At 34.0% G+C, this 23,254-nt stretch overlaps 2 protein-coding genes across 3 annotated transcripts; both read right to left on the minus strand.

The window, feature by feature from the left end:
• Positions 1–963: 963 nt before the first annotated feature.
• On the minus strand, positions 964–5,956 carry LOC148601207 (peptidoglycan-recognition protein SC2-like). Its single transcript, XM_088554580.1, has 4 exons — positions 5,742–5,956; positions 3,650–3,790; positions 3,109–3,315; positions 964–1,824 (listed from the first exon to the last, which is right to left on the minus strand). Exons 1-4 carry the CDS (start codon positions 5,818–5,820, stop codon positions 1,487–1,489), a joined length of 765 nt encoding a protein of 254 aa, XP_088410706.1. The 5' UTR covers positions 5,821–5,956; the 3' UTR covers positions 964–1,486.
• Positions 5,957–11,945: 5,989 nt separating this feature from the next.
• On the minus strand, positions 11,946–23,017 carry LOC148601208 (peptidoglycan recognition protein-like). 2 transcript variants are annotated; one of them, XM_088554578.1, is made up of 4 exons: positions 22,687–23,017; positions 14,730–14,858; positions 13,928–14,134; positions 11,946–12,580 (listed from the first exon to the last, which is right to left on the minus strand). In XM_088554578.1, the coding sequence occupies exons 1-4, from the start codon at positions 22,934–22,936 to the stop codon at positions 12,240–12,242; spliced, it is 927 nt and encodes a 308-aa protein (XP_088410704.1). In that variant the 5' UTR covers positions 22,937–23,017; the 3' UTR covers positions 11,946–12,239. The 2 variants fall into 2 exon arrangements, with proteins under 2 accessions (XP_088410704.1, XP_088410705.1); XM_088554579.1 differs by lacking the exon at positions 22,687–23,017 and adding an exon at positions 17,861–18,093.
• Between the last annotated feature and the right edge of the window lie 237 nt (positions 23,018–23,254).

The raw sequence follows: 23,254 nt of genomic DNA on the forward strand, positions 1-23,254 counted from the left end.
TATAGGTGAGGAACAAAATATAAAATGTTCTATACCTATCTGATAAATCTAACCAGTTTTTAAATACAATCTCTCATCTTGTTTGAATGAAGTGATTGATGTGACAAACCTTCTATTTTTGGTTTTCAAGTCATTAATCTTCTATGTTTGAAAAAAATCGAACATTTTATGCAAGGTTTTGTTATATACGGATATGCAATACCTTTACATTTCGATGATTGAAGCCCACACATCAAAAGTGTACATATATTAAGTCATTGCACACAGTTTGCGGAATACAAGTGTAATGTCAACGACAGTTAACAACGTTATGCTAACCTCAAAAGGCAATAAGTAATGATTTGTTTCTACTACTGTACATGTTCTTGTCAAGAACAAAGTGGATCACTTGTCCCGCTCTAGTTTAAAAATTATAACGACTTAATGTTCTCTGGTTGAATAATAAAATATCATTTCTTGTCATCTTTTCTTTGACCCTTGAAATTCGATTTTTATTGAGTATTTGAATGTTTTTTTTTACAATTGTTTCATTGGATTTAAAGGAGCAGCTAGGTTCATGTACAGATTTGCTCCGTTTTTGGTCCAATGCATCTACACGTAGATCATCAAATCTGTACTCTCATTTCCTATTTCCCTACAAATGTTTGACATTGGTAGACGTATCGGTGACGTCTGTCTTTTTTCAATAAATTGTACACTTATAGTATAATTTACCAATCAACATCATACGTATATGTGTGTGTTTGTGTGCGTGTGCGTTTGTGTGTGTGCTTTTTATATTATTTTTCTCGGAAACGTTGGGAAAATATACTAGTTATAAACCGCACTTTTTTACCAAGATTCATGATGAACTCCTATAAACGAAAAGTATTATATAACAATGTGTTGCCTATGCATTGTGTATAATATAGCACAATACGACTTTGTTGGGTTTCAAGGGTGATAAAATACGCAACTACGCAATAAAAAAATACATTTATATATTTTAAGAGAACCTGACATACTACATTGCTATTTATTTGTCGACCTCCTTCTATAGGTGAGGTACAAAATATAAAATGTTCGATAACTATCCCTGATAAATAAAAATCTTACCAGTATTTAAATATAGAGGAATGTGATCAATCTGACACTTGAATTCGAAACATATTCTTACACTTCTATACAATCAAATTTCTTATAAAAACCTTCTATGTGAAACAAAAGACCTATATTGTAAGACTAATTTGATGTTTTATATATATGCACATGTAAATTGAACATGAGTGCAAAGTTCACCTATCTGTCTAGATCAGTTTTGCCTTGTACCAAGAATGATTTTTATATCAAGTTTTCAACGTTAATAAAGAATCGTTTTTTCTAACCTATGTATTAGCAGTCGTTAGTAAATGTTTACTATGTTTCTTTTCAACTATTCTGCTCCTTATGAGTGTCGGATTACAGAGATTTCATCGTATTGTTTTGATTCAGGTACAAGACTATAGATTCATCCAGCGACTGGTTGCTCAGTGCTGTAATGAGGCCATGTCTGTATAATTGCGTACAATTTGTCTCCAGGACATTCAGTCGTCCCAACGTCACGATGACCATAAAGTTTGTAGTCACTTGCAAGGTGCCCCTCACGCACAGCACATTCAAGTAGTGCTTTAACTGCTACTATCGATTGATTATTAGGGGCATGGTTCATGAAGTTCCCCATGATTGATGCGGCAATGCCCACACTGTTGTAGCCTCTTGTGTGCGCTCCCTCTCGGTCAAAGCCTCTTCCTTCATAAACAACCCCATCTTGTCCAATTAAGAAACTGTATCCGATATCAAAATATTCTGAAAGTTAAAGATAAAAAGTCGGTAACTTAGAGTAATATTCATACAATAAAGTAAATTTTTGAAACATTTTCCCCAAAAATATTTGATTTAAGAAGCTCAAACAGATGTCTCTCATCTTGTATAAATGAAGAGATTGTTATGACAAACCTTCTAATTTTTGGTTTTCAAGTCATTAATCTTCTATGTTTGAAAAAAATCAAACATTGTATGCAAGGTTTTGCTATATACGGATATGCAATACCTTGTTCTTTTACATTTTGATGATTGAAGCCTACACATCAAAGGTGTACATGTATTAAGTCATTGCACACAGTTTGCGGAATACAAGTGTAATGTCAACGACAGTTAACAACGTTATGCTAACCTCCAAAGGCAATAAGTAAGGATTTGTTTCTACTACTGTACATGTATTTGTCAAGAACAAATTCGGTCACTTGTCCCGCTTTAGTGCAAAATTATAACGACTTTTTTCACTAGTCCCAAAATCTGATACATATTATTCACTATATCACGACCTATTTCATGATCAGTAATTGTTATATGCAATATCGTGCTAAGGGAACCTATCCTTATTCATTTTAAAAGACACAAAACGCTCGACTAATAAGTAAAATAGCAAGCTCCGAGCAGCGCCATACACTCGTTTCTTCTCTTACTGGGGCGGGTTTCGAAGGTCAGGCGCTGTTCAAAGCTTGGTAAAATTTCACATTTTCCCATAGCTGACACTTAAAAAATATATTTTTAAACTGCCTATTTTCACATTTTACCTTCATTTTCTTAGTAAAAAGTGTAGGGAATCATAATTTAATGATGCCTGCTTGGGTGTTTGTGGAATGTGGTAGTGGGAACGGAAAGAGCGATACAATATTGTTTTTCTATTATATCAATGCAATTAGTATGCACTTACCAAAATTAGTTAAAAGAATTCATCAAAATTAGATGTACATGTATTAATCTACTCAGTTATGTGATTTTAGGATATGCTTATGCTGGACGCAGCACAACATCGTATAAAGGACAAAACAGCGACTCCGCACTTAGGCAATCGTCTACTTTCGTGTAGACAAATTTTGCCACTTCTGTCAAAATATTTTAGCTATTCATAGTTCTGGTTTTACATTCTATATATATACAGGTAGAACGTCGCAGACGCTCCGTCCATATAAATAGATGAAAGGGAAAAGCGACACAATTTCAAATGAATCAACTAGCGGAGGACAGTCAACTTAGCCCCTTAGTACAAATTCTGAAAAACTAAATGATAAAATAATCCCAACTTACGTCTTCCAGGATCATCCATATGGTAATTCTGTATAGCCTTCAATCGGTGGACACATTGTGTAAACGAATGACATTCATGTCCCGCGGTGTGATGCATGAAAAAATAAGGGACTGGGTTTTGGACAGTTGAGATGCCTACTGGTCGACGAGCACCCCAGCTATCCCGTGATATTATTTTAAGATTTTTGCAATAACCGGCATCTATCTCTAAAATATATCAAGAAAAAACGTTGATGTGCATTCAAAGTGCGTAACTATGGAATAGTCTTTGTGCATACCCGGTATATTCTTCTGCAAGCAAAATTCTTTTGTTCTTTCTCAATTTAGCTCTACTCTGCGAAGCACAAAAATGTATACGTGTCACCAAGGATTTTTATAGTATATATATATTTAACTCTTTGCTGTCATGTACCAACTTATTGAATATCCCGCAGTTTTAAATTTGATTATTCGTGATATTTTGTTCTACCATTATATTGTATTTGGCGTACTTGCTTTCATTCATTTAAATTTATATTTACAAAAAGTACATGTACATTACCGACTGGGTTGTTGGTACAACATCGTCTAGTTGTACTACCGGTACATTTCCCGCTGTAGTAAGATCCCGAGCATATCAAATGGTCGTCTTGACACTGCCCGTCGATGTCCGTACAAGCCTTATCTGTATATACATGTACTACTGCAATAAAAATATTAAGGCTAAAGTACACGTACAAATATGTACACGAATGTTGTTCCATGTCATTGTGGTTTGTGAAAAGAGGAAAACAGGTGGGGAGAGAAATAACCATTTGATAATTCAAACGCCGGACCACTCTCCAACGCGTTTGTTCCAAAAACATTCCAATTCCGTGCATTTTGTTGGGCCAGTATTGAACAACAATAAAATATTAAGTATTTGAAGGAAGAACATTTATTTTAGTCTATCACAGTTTTGTTCGACAAGTTTGCCAATTCCGTGTATTTTGTTGGGCCAGTATTGGACAATAATAAAATATTAAGTATTTGAAATTTATATGATATTTCTTTTTTTTTTTTAAATAAAACAAACAGCGTTTTGTAAGGTCACGTGGTCGTTATAAGCGTTATAAGGGTCTCTTGATTACAAATTAAGGGATAAATCCTTGTCATTAAATACCTATAACTTAAAAGTTGTGATTTTATCGAGGTATTTTACAATTTTAAGATAATTATATAACAGTTATGAATATGATTGCAGTGTCTAAATATTCATATTTTCTGCATTTATAATCCAAATGCAGGACTGACAAGAGATTGGAAGAATAGTCGGAAATCCCCTTACTCTGGATCCCCTTTCAGAAACCTGTTGACAAGTTCATTTTGAAAATCATGAAATCAGGAAGTTCATGAGGATTTTTGTAAAAAAGTACTTTTTTTTACAAAGACCACTAACTGCATCAGGGTCTCTAAAATGCAAAAGATTTTATGAGTGTGGTGTTTTTTAGTTGAGGTATCTGTCTGTGTCAAATATTTGGAAAATAAGTCGAATCTGTCAAGTGACATTCATCATTTCGTGACCACAGAATACGGCATCATTTTATAGACAGTACAGAAATAAATCAGTGATGGGTTATTGTGGAAAATGTGGGCTAGCCTCTTGCCATAATACTGTTAGAAACAATATTAATTTGTTTGTTCGCTCATTTTTGAGAAAGAAAAAACACATTTCCTTCTATGACGGCAACGTATGCATACACACCCCGTGTTGTCAAGCGGATATTTACTTTTTCATCTTCTCATTAAAGAGAGAGAGAGAGAGAGAGGATTCTGAGGAAATGGTGAAAAAAAAAACATTTCAATTTACAAAATTTACTCATTTAGATGAAGTCTGGTTTCTGGATTAAAAGTATCAGTACAATGTAAAAGTCAAATACTTTTAGGTAACACCAGGTTCATATTTAAATTGCCTACATAGAGAGAGCATGCTTTGTTGTCTATTTTTTTTTATTTTCGTGTAAGAAAAAAATATAGATTCATATTCTACTATTTCATGTTTTGGTTGGTACATTTTGTTCATTGTATATATTTAAGTAGTTTGACGAAAATTCGCTTTTTCCCTTAAACACACACACACACACACACACACACACACACACACACACACACACACATATACGTTCCTCAATTTTGAATTAAAATTTAGTGGGAAATTAATTTACAAATGATCAAAATAAGAACAGTCACTGTAAAAACTGTTACAGATACATGTACAATACGAACAAAAATTATTTCATAGATATCTTTGGGGTATCTACAAATCTGCATAAATTAATTTGAGATAAATACTGTAATCTGATTGGTTAAAATGATTTTGTTATATCTCAATGGATAACGAAAATATTGACACACCCATATTCAGTTAAATTCAGAGCTACTTTTCTCATGTTTAAAGATAAAAATATGATTTAAAATTAATTTATAAGAATTGGCTATGAAATTTTCCATGTGCATATTTTGTTTATTGCACTTTGCGCAATAAACAATATGCACATGGAAAAGTTATGTTATTTTTCAATAGACCAAAATTTTATTATTGCCAATTCATAAATATAAAAATCCCATATTGACGACAATACCTGTTTTTTTTTCTTAGCCTATCCAATGCTTACCTGCAGAATATGCGAAGAAATAATTCGCTATGTACATAATGTATACATTGAGAACGACGATAATTCCTTTCACTGTCATTTTTCAACTTAGTACGGTAAACACGTGGCGTTGATAAGACTTATAACATCGACAACTTTAACCTTTATTCCGAGTGCTTCCTGATTGCGAGTCCAGGATAAAATCTGAATGGATGGTGACTTAAGAGTTTCGAACGGTGTATATCTTGTGACTTTTTGGTTTGTTTTGGACTTGAATTCCCCTTATATTTTACAGCATCTATTTGCATGGTGACCCATTTTGGATTTTCCCATACCACGACATATTTATCACTAAATGGATTTTTTGTTTATTTGACCAACTGGCATAGTTAAAATCCACTTATTCTATTTTTTCCATATTATGTGGTATTACAAAAAATTCAATATGAAGGATTGAATTGAGTCACGTATTGCTTGTTCGTATATTAGTCTTGTTATTATTTACTAATATTTAGACTTTGCGTAATTAATCACCCCGACGTCACAATAAACGTCAAATCTTTAAAAGTATTCCTTGTTTGAAACTTTTTCTGCGTAGCCTGTTCCTTTTATCCTTTGCCTAAGGGCTACACTTAACCACTTACAGACACAAGCCAAACCAGCAAGCTATAGGAATCTCCATGTGCATACAGACGAGGGGTGTCATACTTTCCTCAAAACTAAACGTTAAAAAGCACCTATTGTCAGACATTTGCACTAACGTTGGCCTCGTTGGACCATAGTCGTACAACCAAAACACTCTATAGTTGCACGTAATACAATATATTCGTGACATATCAGCGTTCTCAAAACAAAGATTGATAGGCTTTTAATGGTCCCTATCTCAAGTGCAATATTCAATCTACTATCATATTATAAAATTGTCTAAGCGAGAAGCGTTTCTTCCATAATTAAGAAGGATGCTAAGTAAATCTGCCTGCACAATATTGTATTCGCATTCCCTATACCCTGCATATTGTTGAAATTTGTTTTGCAATTACAGAGTATGAGAATATCATGATCTTACGTCATCAGCCAATGAAATGACATGTGTTGCAAAATTTTAAAAGTATCATTTTGTTGTATTGTGATACATCCTTAATGTTAGTTTTTGGGTGACACTGAACTTAATTTACATTAATTTTAAGCCTGTGAAAGATGAGGTCCAGAACAAGCACGCATAGCAAATCGATTTTTTTTTTTGGGGGGGGGGGGGAGGTGGGGCAAGCAAGAGGAAAGGAAATCACACTTCACTAACATGGTCCATGGTATACCATACCCTTAACATTTAATGGTTCTTACTGGATGTATAATATACATTTTGCACTGGAGATTTTTTATACATGTATACCAAAGTCATACGTGTAAAGGAGAAATTACTTGAAAGTACAGAGGAATTTCATCTTTAATATGAACCAGCGTAAGGCACCCACAATATAAGGTCACTGACGTCCTTTTTTCATATTTTAAAGCAAATATAATTATTTGTTCTAATCTACCGGGGGAGCAAGGGCGCGTACGTTTAGTTCGCTCCATATGAATTCGCGCCAGTTATATACCAATCACTGCACTCTATAAACAACCCCATCACGTTAATCAAAGATAAATGCATGCAAATCAAAGCTGCCTGTTAAAATGATTACCACTTGCAAAAGGCTGTAGAGAAACTTGTCTTTTATTTCAATCGACCATTTTTCAGATAATGCAAAAGACACCATTCAGCCTATACATATGGCACACGACAGTAATCTAGTTTATCGCTCGCAAACTATAGTTTACGATCGATAATCTTGGTTTATCAGTTAGCGGATCCGGCTAAGAGATAGACCAAATTTGCCACCTCACATCGATTCTAGACTGGACCCCGTCGTACATGCTATGCATGTATTTACATAGTAATGCACTAGCAAGTAAGGTGGTAGAGTTCCCAAATCCAATCAAACTTTTTTTATATGTATTATCTACTCGATTTGGCTGTAATTGTATATCTTTGCAGATCATTTACTGCCTTACCCAGTACCATCAGAGGTTGTCCTATTCAGTTATATCATGTGCTAAATTTTACGCTCTGGATATACTTACGAGGAAGTATCATTCGGTTAATAGATGCTATGTTTCAATATAACATAGTTGGTCGAGTGGTGTAGTTCGTCGGAATAAGTGCAGGCTGTGTTGCCAGAGAAGGTAAGGGGTTCGAACCCCGCTGAGGAAGCGACCAAATTTACATCACATATATAACAAATGGCAATATCAAGGTAAAATCCGGAAACCACCATAATGGTCCTGACCTCGGTACATGTACTTGTAATCATTTCCAATGGACATGTACCGAGGTTAGGCCACGATTCCGATAAGGTTGATCATTCCCTGTATATCACAATTAAAAAGGCAGCATAAAATTGTCACTGGTCAAATTTGGTAAATTAATCAGCAAAACTATATAGAAGATACAAACAACTTCTAAGCGATAATAGCAATATTTAAAAGAAAAAAATAACAAAATACAATTTAATTACAAATGCACCACCTGCCAATGCAGTCAAAAATAAACAAGTAGTTACATGTACCATCAAAAGTGATCTTGAACTTGGTATACGAAATGCGTCACGTTCAAGATGAACATAATACAATACAAGTAAAAGATATATGAAAACCAATAATCTGTGATAGAATTTTTTCAGAAACAGAATATTTCTCTAACAGATTTGGATATGGGAATTTCAAATAAAACTTTTTTTAATCGTCGTATGAGACGTACTTTCATAATCTTTGTCCGTAAGTCTGTCTCTAAGGGAATATGGCCAATGAGAAATAAATAAAGGTCGACTAGCTTTTATGGAAATCCATTATCTATATTATTTTCGTCAGAAACAGACATTTCCCAATAAGATCTGGATATATAATGTTGATGGAAGCATCATATCACAACTTCGATTTTTTTCATGTTTTAGCCGGTTAAAGAATGATCACTATATACATGTATTTGATGTAGACCTACATGTATAGCATTGAATGTACTATACTTAAGGCGTGTTCTAACTTAAATAGGGAGAATGCATATGGTAAGCACAAATGTATATCAAAGAGACAACAACCCCACGGGATGAAAATATTTTAGCTAAGGCCACCCATGGGTTTCAATGAACGAGAGAACCGTCACACCATTGGGCAGACTGCAGCTGCCCCCAAAATACGGGTACAGCGAAATAGTTACCTCTATATACTTCAGCAACAAAAAGTAAACTAAACTTGAAAACGAAACAAGACATATAGAGGCCAGAAATTCCTGACTTGCAATTGGGAAAGGCGCATATAATGCGACAAGGTAAAGTACTTCGGCGTGATCACAATCCTCTCCCTTGAAAACTGGCCACTGTGGAATAAAATATTACCAAAATTATATGTTGCACGAATTACTACTAGCTGTTTACTGATATGCCAGCTCCAGGCCAGTTTAACCCTACTGAAAATTTTATTCTCATCGCATGTGAAATAAAAAAAATCGACTTATGGTGTTAGAATGAAATGTTGGCAAAATGTTGCTGTTTATGATAAAAAATGGATCACCAACATAAAAGACGCATCACTACTTATATGTATCCTTTGCGAATTCCAATCCTTTTCAAGTTGACCAGACTGAGTAGTCTTGCTGAAATAGCCGCATATTTACAAAACGTTTGTTTTTAGGATCATAAACACAGTGACTGTTCACGATCAAACTGCAATACTTGACATTTATTATCGAACTATTCACGATCATTTCTCTTGCTTGACAGTGTGACGGGTTTATAAATAAAGCGAATTAATATCATTAGTTATTATGGCCTGGAGTAAGCAGTACAGATGTACAAGAATACCTGTACTGAAGAAAGAAGTTCTTAAGGCTCTTGAAAAAATCTACTTGATGAGACATAAATATATGTGTATACCAACCGGAGTTCGTTGAAAAGCAGATATCAGGCGATCCTTTCACAGTTACAATAAATATTCATGCATACTCTGTACCGAATAACTAAAAAATGTTAAAAGCCATGCATTCCACAAAATATAACTCATTGTGGCTAAAGTTTTTCCTCTATTTTACGTCATTTGTATATGAATTTGAGCGATTGATACATGTACCATTTAAGTAGTGAATTGCTTGATGAATCTCAATGACAAACCGGATTTATTTCCCTTTCCATGTAGATTTCACATGCAATTAAGTATTATAATTAAAACACTGTGCAAAATTAACTATTTTTATACTAATGATACACCCATATCTTTAAAACAATGATATTAAATCTAATTGATTTAAAAATTGAAAGAAGCTTCACACTTATCTGCTCTACCAAAAGGATGTTGTATTCAATTAAACGATTCATACCTACGTTTCTTGAAAAAAAGATGCTTATACCCTGGCACATCTGAGCTGCATACCCCTTTTTATTGGTTAATTCCCGATTGTCCAACATTTTAAAATTATGGAGTTCTGATTGTCCAATACTAAAAGTTCTGATTGTTCTACTTTCATTATTGTTAATTAAACAAAGTATGACCATTATTATAATTTGAGGGTAGCAAGGGGTTTCTATTGTAAATAAATAAATAATAAATACATATTTATATAAAACAATATCTTAAAATAGATGAAAGATAATTTCAATTTAAAATACATATTTATTTTCTATAATATTGTTTTGGATATTTTAATCTGAAGCAAACAATATTATCAAAACAAATCAAAAGAAAAATATTTGATATATATTTTATTTTTAATGCTTTAGGAATCAAATACTATAAGAATTAATAATGATTTTGATTTGAGTATAAATTCCAGCAATGCAAATTATTTAATAAAATCATAATTAAAATATAATATATGAAGTGTACTCTTGTAATGAGTTGCCAGGGTTACCCATTCAACCACCTCGTGCACACAACCCAGTTGCTCTGGGCATTTTGCCCTAGCCCTTGGTTAGGGTTCTGAGCACTATTTACGCGCCTTTCACAAGCTTAAAGCTGCTGCAGGTCTACTCTTTGATACCCTACCGGTGCATCTGGTCCATGCTCCCAGTTTTTAGTGGAGTCCGAGTTGCTCATTTACTTTTGTTACTTTGTATGTATGATTTTAGTTACTTTATGTTCTTTGTTGTGTATGTCTGTTTTCCATGTCTGGTCTTTGTCCCTGGATTACATTCTTTTGATTACCGCTATAACCTTGGTTCCCTTGATTACTCTTTCTGGACCCGTACGGGGCAATACAGGAACAACAAACCAAAAGGATAATCGAGATAATCATCCATAAGTTATAAAGCATCAGCTAACAAATACTGATGCAACATACCAAAACAATAAAAACTAAAACAAATAGAGATTAAACTAATTTCACAAACCTAAAGCAACACTAGTATATTTCCCCAGGTGTTCTATTTTTCTTGTACTATTGTCTGCTTTCCAAAAGGCGATACAAAACTACAATTTCCATTGTTAGAATCTGACAGGAGGTGATACAAATACATTTTGTACGTGCTGTTTTTTTTTAATACATTTTAAATACATTTTACTGCCAAAGATCAGAATGGAAAATAGACATACACAATAAAGAACATAAAATAACTAAAATAACACAAAGTAACAAAAGTAAATATAAAAAACTGGGTGCACGGACCAGGTGCACCGGTAGGGTAAGCGTCCTCTGTGTTTTCTAGAAACACCCACCGAATTGATCATAAGTCAAGTCAAGGGTTGACGGAAGAAGAAAGGAAAACTATGACACGTTGGACAATCAATTATCATGATGTAGATAAAGATGTCCTATTATTTATTTTTTACATGTCGTGTGAAACGTACTTCCGATTGATGTATTTGATATGTTACTTGAAATATTGATATTTTATATTACATAATGTCTGTACAAAGAATAATACAGATCGAGGATGGGCGTTATTGTACATGTATTGTAAATGCACCCACGTGTGTGTCTCGTTGGTGATTTGGTAACCACTGACAGTAATGAATGAGGTTGCATAAGTTTAGAAAAATTGTTACCAAATGACCGACAGTACAAATTTGCCGGAAATAGTTTTCAAACGTATTCAATTAAAGTGTATCGACTAATTCAAATTATTTCCAAAACAACTTATTGGTGTTTTCATAATAACGTTTCTGTATACAATAACTGCATAAAAGAAAGAAAAACGATAACAATATTGATAATTTTATTTTGTTATACTTATTTATGCAACCTAAACAAACGATGTTTTGGGCTTTGTCTTTGTGAAAATAAAACATAATGATCCGATGAATCGAAATAGCATGCCAAACATTTTGCCAACTCAACAAACTTCGTCAATTTTTTTTCTGAAAGATTTCTCGGCTTTGTTCGATTTGGCTTCAAGATTAAAGTTCATATTAAAAAGACTTGGCATGTGGTATTTAAAATCAAATACAAGGATTAGACACAATATGATAAAGCACAACTGATTTGGAAGCACGTCAACCATGAGTTGAAGGTTTTGGACCATTGTAGTGCGGCCACGTTTGAATCTCGTTATAGAAGGCTGCCCCTGGACTTTCCGTCCCTCCAACGTCACGGTGTGCCTGCAAACGATAATTTGGTAACAAGTATCCCCGATCAACGGCACACTGAATCAAAGCCTTAACAGCGTCTTGTGACTTCTTGTTAGGAAGGACATCATTGAAATTTCCTATAAATGAGGCAGCAAGGCCGATACGATTGAACCCTTTGGTGTGAGCACCTTCCCGCTGGAAACCCCGCCCCTCATAGACTCGTCCATCTTGACCAATCAGAAAACTGTATGCAATGTCGTAGTATCCTGAAATTATCCAACAAATACATGTAAATTAAGTTTGAAGTAGTGTACATGTACATTGAAGTAAGTTCACCCGTTTCCGTACTGTTGTATGCTTTGTGTTATTAATTTTTAGCATTATATCTTTCTGCACCTAATACAAATTTAGACTGCAAGCATATACATGTGAACATGTGCTTATTAAATAAATATGTAACATCTTATGACTAAAAAGTCCTTTACATTTTTTATTTTACCTTCGAATTGAGATTTTCTTCGAATCGTTTTATTTTTATTCAACCATTTCGGTTAGAAGTACTGAGTTAAAGGATGATTTCAAGAAATTCTCAATTCTAGATTCTGTATGAAACTATGCCCAGCACTCGCTCAACGCATCATCAGACCATAGATTTGTACATGTAAATAAAACAAAATTTTAAAACCGCAAATGTCGCGTCGATAGCAAAACTTTTTATTATTATTATTATTTCTTTTTTAATATAGTCGGGGTTTTACAACACCCCCCTACATCACTACATGACTAGAGTGTAATGGGGTTTTGTAAGCATGTATATAATACTCACTATATTAAATTGATTTGAAAGGCTGCACTTATCATACTTATTCACTCTCACTCTCACACTCTGTCATGCTCAAAAGACAATCATTCTATGATACATACATTTCAATTTACAATTTGAAATAAAAAAAGACGAAATATACTGTCTTGTTTTTTAAAATTGTCTAATAAGCACATTTTTAGTTATCAAATATCTGAAATATTTCTAATAGGGCCCCATATCTTCTCAAATTTATGCAAAATATTATTTTTCTTGGCAATAAAATGTTCAATGCGATAGTAATATCGAATTCTTTGCTTTAAACCACTAATGTTAGACAGTTTTTCGTCCAATTTGAATTTGAATATGTACTGTTTTCCAATAAATAACAAAAGATTTAATTTGATATCTGCCTCAGGAACACCAAATAAGAAAGTGCTTTCTTCATAACAAAATTAAAATAATATTTTCTAAGAAAAAAATCTGAAAGTCATACAAGACATTAGAAGTGACTAAGCAATAAAAAAAAAACAGATATTCTATAGTCTCTATACTCTGGTTACGAAAAGAACACAAATTTTAATCTTTTATATGAATCTTGTACAAAAACATATTTGTAGGTACAACTCGATGTAAAAACTTGTATTGGAAATTGGCAAGATAATTCACATTCCCATTTCAAAATTTTTTCATGGGGAAGATAGCGTTGTAATTTCACTAAATGACGATAATCGATAATGTCGATAGCAAAACTTGCAATTGTCCAATACTTAAAGGTTTAACCATAGTTAATGTATATATTTATGCTTACGTCTGCCTGGGTCGTCCATATGATAGTTCTGTATGTCCTTTACTTCAAGCGCACATTGCTGGAAAGAGTAACATCTACCCATTGCAGTATGGTGGATGAAGAAGTACTGAAATGGTCTATCAACAACTGTAGTACCCACCGGCCGACGGGCACCCCAGCTGTCTCTTGATATTATCTTCACATTTGGACAATAACCGGCATCTATTTCTAAAGAGAAGAATTATTGTATCAATAGTTTACCGTAATCCGTAACAAGTGAATTCCTGTATATAGTTGCGTCTTTAATTATTTGTCATTTCTGTCAGAGTTAAAATAAATTTCTTTGTGATGATCACGAAAATGGAAAACCACGTGCATGCATTATATACCCATAGCAGTCATTAAATTAAAGCCAATTTTGTCAGAAAACCTGTATTCCCATAGCAGTCATTAGAGTAAAGCCAAATTGTCGAGCTGTAGATTTATTCAAAATGATTGACTTGTCGCGGGAACCAGTTTAAGGCGGTTATGATTAATTAATAGTATAAATTTGTTATCTGTACACTTCCTTTTCATTATTCAAATAAGGATTTTAGTAGACTATAAATCTTCTTGGTTAATCTACATGTATACATGTTTGCTATTACTTTATTTTTTTCTAAATGACATAATCACACTAAATGTTCACCTAAGGCAGAGTCAAGAAGGGTTTCCGATGTAGTAATTTATTGTTTTTTTCTTTTTTTTTAAATTATGTACAAAAAAACCAAATCCTTCAATGATTGGACACTGACTGTTCTTTTGTTAAAAAATGATTACCTACCTGACATTTCTGGTGTACAGCACCTCCTTGAGTAACTACCAGCACATCTACCTGTAAAGTATGAACCGGGGCATTTGTTGTGGTCTTCTCGACATGTTCCATTCAAGCTCTGACACAATTCGTCAGTTTCTAAAACAGAAGAAGAAAAAAAAAATTAAAAAAGTATTTTATTTCTTATTGGACAGGCCCCTACAAGCTCTGTTTTATAAACATTTTTTCTTCTTTTCATATAACCTAGGCTAACAATGCAATAAGTATTAACTCGCACTAAAAAGCACAAATATACATTTTTTGTATAGACTAGAATTAATATAATTGTCGTCATTAATTGTCCACAGAATAATTCTAAGATCGTCTTCGAGCAAGCCAGTCAGGCTTAGGGTCAAAATAACAACTACCTAAAATGCCACTAGGAAGAGTAAGTACTGATCTGCCCTAGAACAATCTATGAAAGGGACTGCTTTGACTCCTGATTGTTGTAGAGCAGTCCACCAACAGACCTGTAGAGATGGTCGAACATCGATCTTAAACGTTCTTTATTATTATCCCAGATCGTTGAATAGCCACAAAATCTTCTTTTCGCCAGACAGTTAATTGTGGAGAAGCAGTCACTTATAAGCTCCACGCATCGCGTTTGTTGTTCAGAATAAATAACTTAACTAATTGGCAAACACTACGGATAAAAGTTAAAAGAAGAAAACAAACAAACGAAAAAAAGAAAAAACATGCACACACATTTAAGACGCTACAGACTGCCTGCCGTCTTAGTAATGTAAGAATCTTGCAGAGTCTGAGAAAAATGAATCATTTAACGCGAGGTCATTTGATTTACAAGCGATAGAAAAATTAAAAGGTCAATTGTTCCAGAACAATTGAAAGGTCTTTCCCACCAATTCCCTCCTGGCAACTGCCATGTTCATGAGAACTGACCTTTGCCTCACAGCCTCTAACTTAATGTGTTCTAGGTTTTAGAAACGGCTCGATCGACAGTATTTATTTCTTGTATATATTTTAAAAGGCGAGGTTTTTGACAATTGTTAAAATTTCAAAATAGTTCTGATTCTTATAAGAAAGATGAATTTTGTAGTAACTGTGTTGTAATAAACTATTTTTTCCTGTCAATTTCATCAATACAATTAGTTGAGAATAAAATGAACTCGTGATTTTCATGAAAATAGATAAATTCAAAGGGAGATAATTATAAAGTATTTCAAAGCAACAGGTCTCAATTGTCACTTCCAGGTCAAATGGCCACCCCTCTATGAAGTACTAAAACACACTTAACATAGAATTATCCATTGTAAAGGTATTATTTCAGTGTGTATTGAACAAAATGTGGTCAAAATAAAACTACTTTTTAAGTCTCTACAAAAGTATGAGTAGTGTGTATTAGTGTGAATAATGTGCCTCCATTGTGTAAGTTGGAAAAACAATGTCGGAACATAATGACTTTACAAAATTACCGTACAATAACTGTTTAAATATTTTGATAACCAAGAATTCGATCTCTGTTCTTGCTATTTTAAGGCAACTAAAAGAGTTAATATAAATTGATTCAGTACATGAGTACTTTGATTTTCCTATTTTAATGACAATTGAAAATAATTAATACATGTTTATTTATCGTGATATTCTCGCTATGCTGTTGTTCAAAATGTTAGGCCAATCATGGGGTTGTTTTGCATTTGAAGATCGTAAATAGTGTTTTTTTTTTACTGATAAAAAGCTGGACATCCCCGATTTAGGTCTAAGCCACTTTTTGAAAAATGTATTGGAAGAATACTCTTAAAGACAGTTTTCAGAAACGAACATTCACGCATGTATTAACATTATTTACGTATTGTCTTTATCCATATGCATTTTTTAGATTAGTTTTATAAAAAAAAATGCATTAATTACGGTAAGTACTGTTGGTTTCAACGTGTGCACCAATTTTCAAAGAGAGAGGTGATTTTCAATAACCAAAACCGACAAAGACACCACTATAGGAATTCGTGGTATACGAATATAGTTCTAAATGTCGGTGGAGAGTTTTCCTATATAGATACATATTTAGACAGTAAATACCGCGTTACCAGTAGTTATAACTCATACTATAAAGACTTAAACAAAAAAACTACAGCAAAAATGTGCCTAATAGAGATTCAGAAATGACCATAAAAGTGAGGTAAAATATCTTTTCAAAGTTTGACAAAGAACCAAGAAATCCAAAAACATACTGCATTTCATTTAAGATCAACAGTGAAGGTCCCAAGTCTATACGACTTACGATTTAAAAGTTAAGTGACCAACCGAACAATTTCATTTCAGGTCGCGAAATCGCATAACCAGGGCAACCTCAAATCTTTTCGAAACTTTGTCAAATAGTACTGCCCCGGGTTTCTAAAACATATGGAGCTTTCGGTTTGTGTATATCTAAAACGGTTTCAGAAATTTTTTTAGCAAAATTAGTTTTTCCGCTACGGGGCAGATAACTCTGGACCGACAAATGATCACGTCTCACAGGGTGAATTCCAAAGTCCCCTGTCAGATTGCAAAAGATTGTCAAAATCTTGTCATGATACGTTCAGCCAAAACTTTGGCAAAATGCCTGGCGGAAAAGAATAATAATAATAATAATAATAATAATAATAATAATCAGAAGAAATACAAGAAGGTCTTCCCATTGAAAAGGGAAAGACCTTAATGAACAGATACATGTATGGTAAACGTAACAAATACACCAGTAACCTACTAAACAAAACATAGCAAACACTTACACTGAGGTTTTATAATTAATTTGAAGTCTGTCCGAGAAATTTCCAAAAGCCTGCATGTCTGCTTAGTGTAAGAGAGAAAACGAACGTCTGTCGTGTGGATTTTGATAGAACTACACTTAGTCTAGTACTTGATAAACGACGAGGGCGGGGAGAAACTGTAAACACGCATGTGTCAGTGAATAAATTAAAAGTAAAATTCGAAGCAGCTATGCAAAGTGATTGTTTTATAGTGTTTTATTGTTTTGTTTTGTTTGTTTTTTTTTACCATTTAAAGCTAGAGTGTCTCATGCATAGTCACCGAGGAATTATATACCAAAGCATGAAGTTAAAAGCCACAGTTATGTTTTAAGTATGAAGAAAACTTGTACTTACGCGCTGCAGATAAACACAAGAATGGCAAATAGGCGATCAAACACGATAAAATTAGCCTGTACTTGATAGCCATGATAGATTGAATAAATGTTAAGATCATAACTCTATGTTTAAAGAACGGAAACATGACTAAAGGTGAGAAAAAACACCGTCCGGAAAATTGTCAAGGTCATCATATAAAAAAAAGTATTTCACTAGATGTTATTGTTCAACAAACGTAAAATATACATAATTTACTAAATAATTTTCTACAAGTAAACATGCGAACATTTAGGTACATTAATGTGTTCATTAGTCATATGACACAATTAAATTTGTTTCACAAAGGGGGCGTTAATGAGACCATAGCTCGATTGCCTCGTGGATTGATTGTTGTTTGCTTAACATCCAGTCGCAAATGTTTTAAGTAGCTGTCTTTGTAAGAATCATGCAAAATCTGAAAAATGTGATACACCCCCCAAAAAAAAGGCTACATATTTTTATTTTTGTAATTAGGTTGTTTTATGGGTCTATACTCAGAAATGTGTGATTATTCATTCAAATCTACCTGCTCTTAGGAGATAATGCACATTGATAATCCAGTAGATTCTTTTGTATATGAGTGCCATTTACAGAGTTATCTCCCTTAATTTTGAAATCTACAGTGCATTCTATATATTTTTTATCTCTTAAGAGCACAGGTTATATGAAAAACCACATGTTAATTTTGTTTACTATGACATTTCAAACAAAATATCAAAAATAAAATATGTAGCCTTTTTACCCATGAATCACATTTTGCATGATCCTTAGGTGGAGTCCTACTTAAGCATTGCAAAAACAAGTGGATGCAAATACATGTATCAATTTGAAACCGAAAAAAAGGCAGTTAAATGGGAAACTACGAAATTTTAAACTAAATATATCGAGGTAGAATTTGCGAAAAATAAAGATTTCATGAAAGAAAATTCCTAATTTTATGAGGAGGGGAGTTAAGCTCGGGGCACATCCGTCCTTGGAACCACGTCTGGTTATTTAATACTGAACACAATCTCGCTTTTAAAAGTTCAGTTAAGCTCGTCTTATAGACTAAACTGGTCGATTAACTTGTTGTTATGAATTTTTTTTCTAAAATTTTCGTTATAATGAACATTTGTATTTAACCTAATCTATATGTGTGATGTTTCACAATACAAAATGTCGCTACGTCTTAAAATAGTAGTGAGGTCGAGGAGTGTACTCCTCAATCAAAGTAAAATTCCGCTTGATATAAACCAAGCTAAGACTATATTATCCTGGTTCCCGGGACTACGTTCCAGGTATTAGCTACTAGCAATACACTCTCTCTTGTTATATTTGTATATGTGTAACATACTGAATATTGCGATCGAGAGCCAGTCTAAGACTATATACGAAGGGGCAAGATGGTCCGATAGTTATATAAGATATTTCTATATATTTCCGGTTTGAGTTTCGAAGTTACATGTATTACGTAGAACTTGGGCGGTCGATCTTTTGAAAGTCAGTCTGTTGATATTGATCAATATAGAAGTTGTTTTACCCAAAATGAAACAAACAGTACGTTAAACTACATGATCCTTTTCCTAATAATAATAGGATGATATATGACATAATTTAAAGAATGTGTGCTCAGTACATGATAACTACAGTTATCAAAAACAGTACTTGATGTGACCACATATTTGTTACATGCAATCAGAACAGATAAGGTGGTCTATTTAGACGTCTTGTGGTCACATGGATGATCTGTTGTGGCCCTTGTAGTACAAAATTATAACCAGACTCAGCTTGACTTTAAAATCAAAATTTAAATGATATAATTTTTTTCAATTGACGCTAATCAATATTCGACCATTTGTTTAAAAAATCCTGGGGGAGTGGGAGCCAACACCCCAGTGCCACAAAACTTGAAAACATACTTAAGTCTAAGAATACTCTGAACGTCCATGGTAACTCTGATCAAAGTCGTCACAAAGAGTTTTAAAAAATCCTCAGATATAAATAATTTTTCGAGGTTTGTGGCGCTTGAGCCAGACGTTTATGAACAGGGTGGGGTTCTGATCCTCACTAACATAAAGGGAGATTCAAACCTATCATTTGCCCATTTTTAGCTCCCCTGGCCAAAGGCCAATGAGCTTATGCCATCATTGGCGTCCGTCGTCATCGTCGTGGACAATTTTTTGAAAATCTTCTCTTCTACTAGACTGACAGAATGTTAACTTAGGTTGCACTATACAGATGGGATTGAGGTGCACTGTTTTGTATACACAAACTGCCCCGGTCTAATTTTGTAAAACTTAAAATTAAAAGATGAAACTTGGTGGAAATTGATTGTGAGTAGAGCATTCGTACATAAATCCATGAAATACTTGTGAAAGTAGAGGTGTAAAGCGCACGTTTTAAGCTAATGTATCCGGAAAGATTCAGGTCCTCACCAGATTGGGTTCTCTTCCCCGCACCAACTGGCTGTTTTTAAAAAATGCAAAATTTCGCACGAACTTTAAGAATTAAAATCATAATCAAATGAGCAGAAAAAAGTACACTTTTAATTTTTTTTTTCACAATAATACCATGCCCACTAACTTTTTCTTGCAGTTTTAATTGATTGATTGATTGATTGTTGGGGTTTAACGCCGATGCAGCAATATTTCAGCTAAATTCAGGCGATGAACATTAAATGGATGATAAAATGAATATGAAATGATGATGATGATATGAAAAACGGGATGGGACACAAGGATAATAGGGTCGACAAACTTCGATTGCCACTAGAAATGGAGAGGAATGGGTAGGTCGGGCAATTTAGTTTCCTGTGGCGGAGCGCAAAGATTCCTACTCCTAACGAATATCACAACAGGGTCCTTTAACGTACGAGGAACGTGGCATCTTTCCCAACACGGTGCACCACTATGGTTTGTGATCAGGTTTTCCGTATTATACATGTAGCCTGACAACCCTAGCATGTAACACGCCAGCGGTACCCCATTCCCCCACCTGGGGCATACAACCAACTTGCTCTGTGGACAGAGCGTCCCAGCCCCCGCATAGGGTTCTGAGCACTATTTAGTCGCCCTTTGCGACAAACTTAGCCTGCTGCATCCTATTCTTTTGACACCCGGACCTGCACGGGGCCGGCAGTTTTAAAGTGCCTAATATTTTAGAATTTCAATTTTGGGAAGGCACCCAAAACTTGTTATGAAAACTGATCTATATATTTATGTAACCATGGCTACATATTTTCATGACAAAATAGAAAATAATATCTTTCTTTTTTTCATGGATCTCCATAACGTAAGGTTTTGAAAAATATATACTTTTTCCAGGAAAAAAAGTTGGATTTACTTGTTTAAGTGTATCAATATTGACCTGTGCCGAAATTTTCGAAACGGTTTGTCAACTGATATAGGAGTTATGGCCTCTGAAACAGCTTTTTGGCATGTTTCGCATTTACAACTCTGAAAATCTTCTTCTCAAAAACCATTTCACAGGATTCAATGAAAGTTGGCGTATTTGTTTCCTTGGGTATTTCACACAAAATGATCGTTGGGATTTTTGGCCCATAAAAAACATGACCTTTGTTACTAAAAATAACATATTGGTCAGACAGTAGTTTTTTCGCATAAACCTCCAAAACGGTTAGGTTTAGCCAAATTCTGACATGGGGAAAAGTGTTCAGCATGAAATCTATTTGTGGAAAAAATTTCGTTTTAATCTGTGAAGCCATAATGGAATTTTTGCCCTTTCTCGATGTTTTTTTTTATTTTGCTATTTTTAATGTCATTTCTTTCAAAAATCTCCTCCTTTGACATTACTTAACCAATTGGAATCAAACTTGGTATAAATGTTCCTTTGGGGTATTCTGCATAGAACTGATTTGGGGATTTATGATCCGTCAAAACGATATGTCCTACCAGAGCCATCTTTGAGTCAAAATTGTCCGACAACTCCTTGTTAAAGTTATTGACCTTGAAAGGCCAAAATGTAACCAGGTGAGCGATTCAGGCAACTGTGAGCCTCTTTTTAATGAAGGTAAGGGTGTCGATCATATCCAGACCCATCTCTCTGACCCGCCTCTCAATTCATATTCTGTTGTACGTTAATTTTAATTAGTTCTATTATATTAATGGAATAAGCTTTTGATTAGCATATGACATTCGCAAGTACACGAACCTGCCTCTAAAACAAAATGCTGTACCATTAAAAACAATTGGTGTTCTTGCGAAAACGTAAACTCGCTAAACGTACTTATTTCGTTAAAACTGCATGTTAAGTTCAACACAGCTAGACTGTATCAATCGTGAATATATTGTTTGTAGAATTGTCTCCGTAATTACAAGTATATAAATTTCGATCTTCGGGTATGCATATATCTCAAATTCATTTAGATCTGGCACATATATGCCGTTTGGATTGATATTAGTTAACTATGCAAGATAAGTAAACAAACAAATGACATTGATATATTTATTACATTATATATCTAAAATCGAAAGTTCGGATAAAGACTAATTCATATCTAATACACATCAAATCCTGGCCTAAAATCAACATTAAAGGTATACGTCACTCGTCTGGGGCAACACTTCATGTTGTTGGAGTATTTCGAGTAAAACATAATTTCTTGCAAAAAAGCTTGACCTATCCCCATCTCAACTCTTAAACCACCCATTTTCACTTTTACTATCTACGTAAATCTTGCCATTTGTCAAACCATTATACCAGTATACAACATGTATTTGATCATAACAAAGTCTCATTTATACCATTTTCAGTTTGCAATTCCGCATTTTTTAAGTTTGAACTAAAATGAAATTCACTGAACATACCTGTATATTTTAATTTACTTTTAGTAGTTTCCTCCTGTGACAGAATTGCCAACACTACTACTGTGACGAACAAAATGATATTCACAATGGTACAGGTAGCAAGAATACAGACATAGTTTCGCAGAGATCCATTTTTCTGTCCACTTGCATTCACATTCCTTTCCGATCGAGAATACGATGAAGATTCTTCCCAGTCAGTCTTTATCAACGATATCTGTTCGTTTTCACCAGAAAAGTCAGTCGTGAACATGACTATTTGATTTTATTTCTCCCTTCCTGATAAACATGAGTGGTTAATTTAATCTAATAGTAAAGTGTAGGAGGAAGATGCATGTACCTATATTAAACTGATTCACTCTTTGGGATTGGACGGTCCATTTTTACATATAAATATTTCCCTTCCTCGCGTGCAAAAATTATATGTACTGTCTATGATTTAAAAAAAAATCTAAATACGTTAAGATCGAGTCCCGTACGTGTATAGAGGTGCAATACAGGGGTGCTATTTGGGTCGGGGCTGCGTTAAATAAGAGGCGGGACCCCCTGGGTAAAAACGCGGGAAATAGGA

Source organism: Perna viridis, chromosome 12, assembly GCF_037379345.1.
Source record: "Perna viridis isolate PV_CMFRI_1.1 ecotype Kerala chromosome 12, ASM3737934v1, whole genome shotgun sequence".
NCBI classification, from domain to species: domain Eukaryota; kingdom Metazoa; phylum Mollusca; class Bivalvia; order Mytilida; family Mytilidae; genus Perna; species Perna viridis.

Coding starts and splice junctions, on each gene's coding strand:
- LOC148601207 (XM_088554580.1), bottom strand. CDS start 5,820: ATGACAGTGAAAGGAATTATCGTCGTTCTCAATGTATACATTATGTAC. Junction 3,791..5,741: donor TTTCTTCGCATATTCTGCAG/GTAAGCATTGGA, acceptor TTTTTATTGCAG/TAGTACATGTATATACAGAT. Junction 3,316..3,649: donor TTGTACCAACAACCCAGTCG/GTAATGTACATG, acceptor GATATATTTTAG/AGATAGATGCCGGTTATTGC.
- LOC148601208 (XM_088554578.1), bottom strand. CDS start 22,936: ATGTTCACGACTGACTTTTCTGGTGAAAACGAACAGATATCGTTGATA. Junction 14,859..22,686: donor AAGTAAATTAAAATATACAG/GTATGTTCAGTG, acceptor CTTCTGTTTTAG/AAACTGACGAATTGTGTCAG. Junction 14,135..14,729: donor CTGTACACCAGAAATGTCAG/GTAGGTAATCAT, acceptor TCTTCTCTTTAG/AAATAGATGCCGGTTATTGT.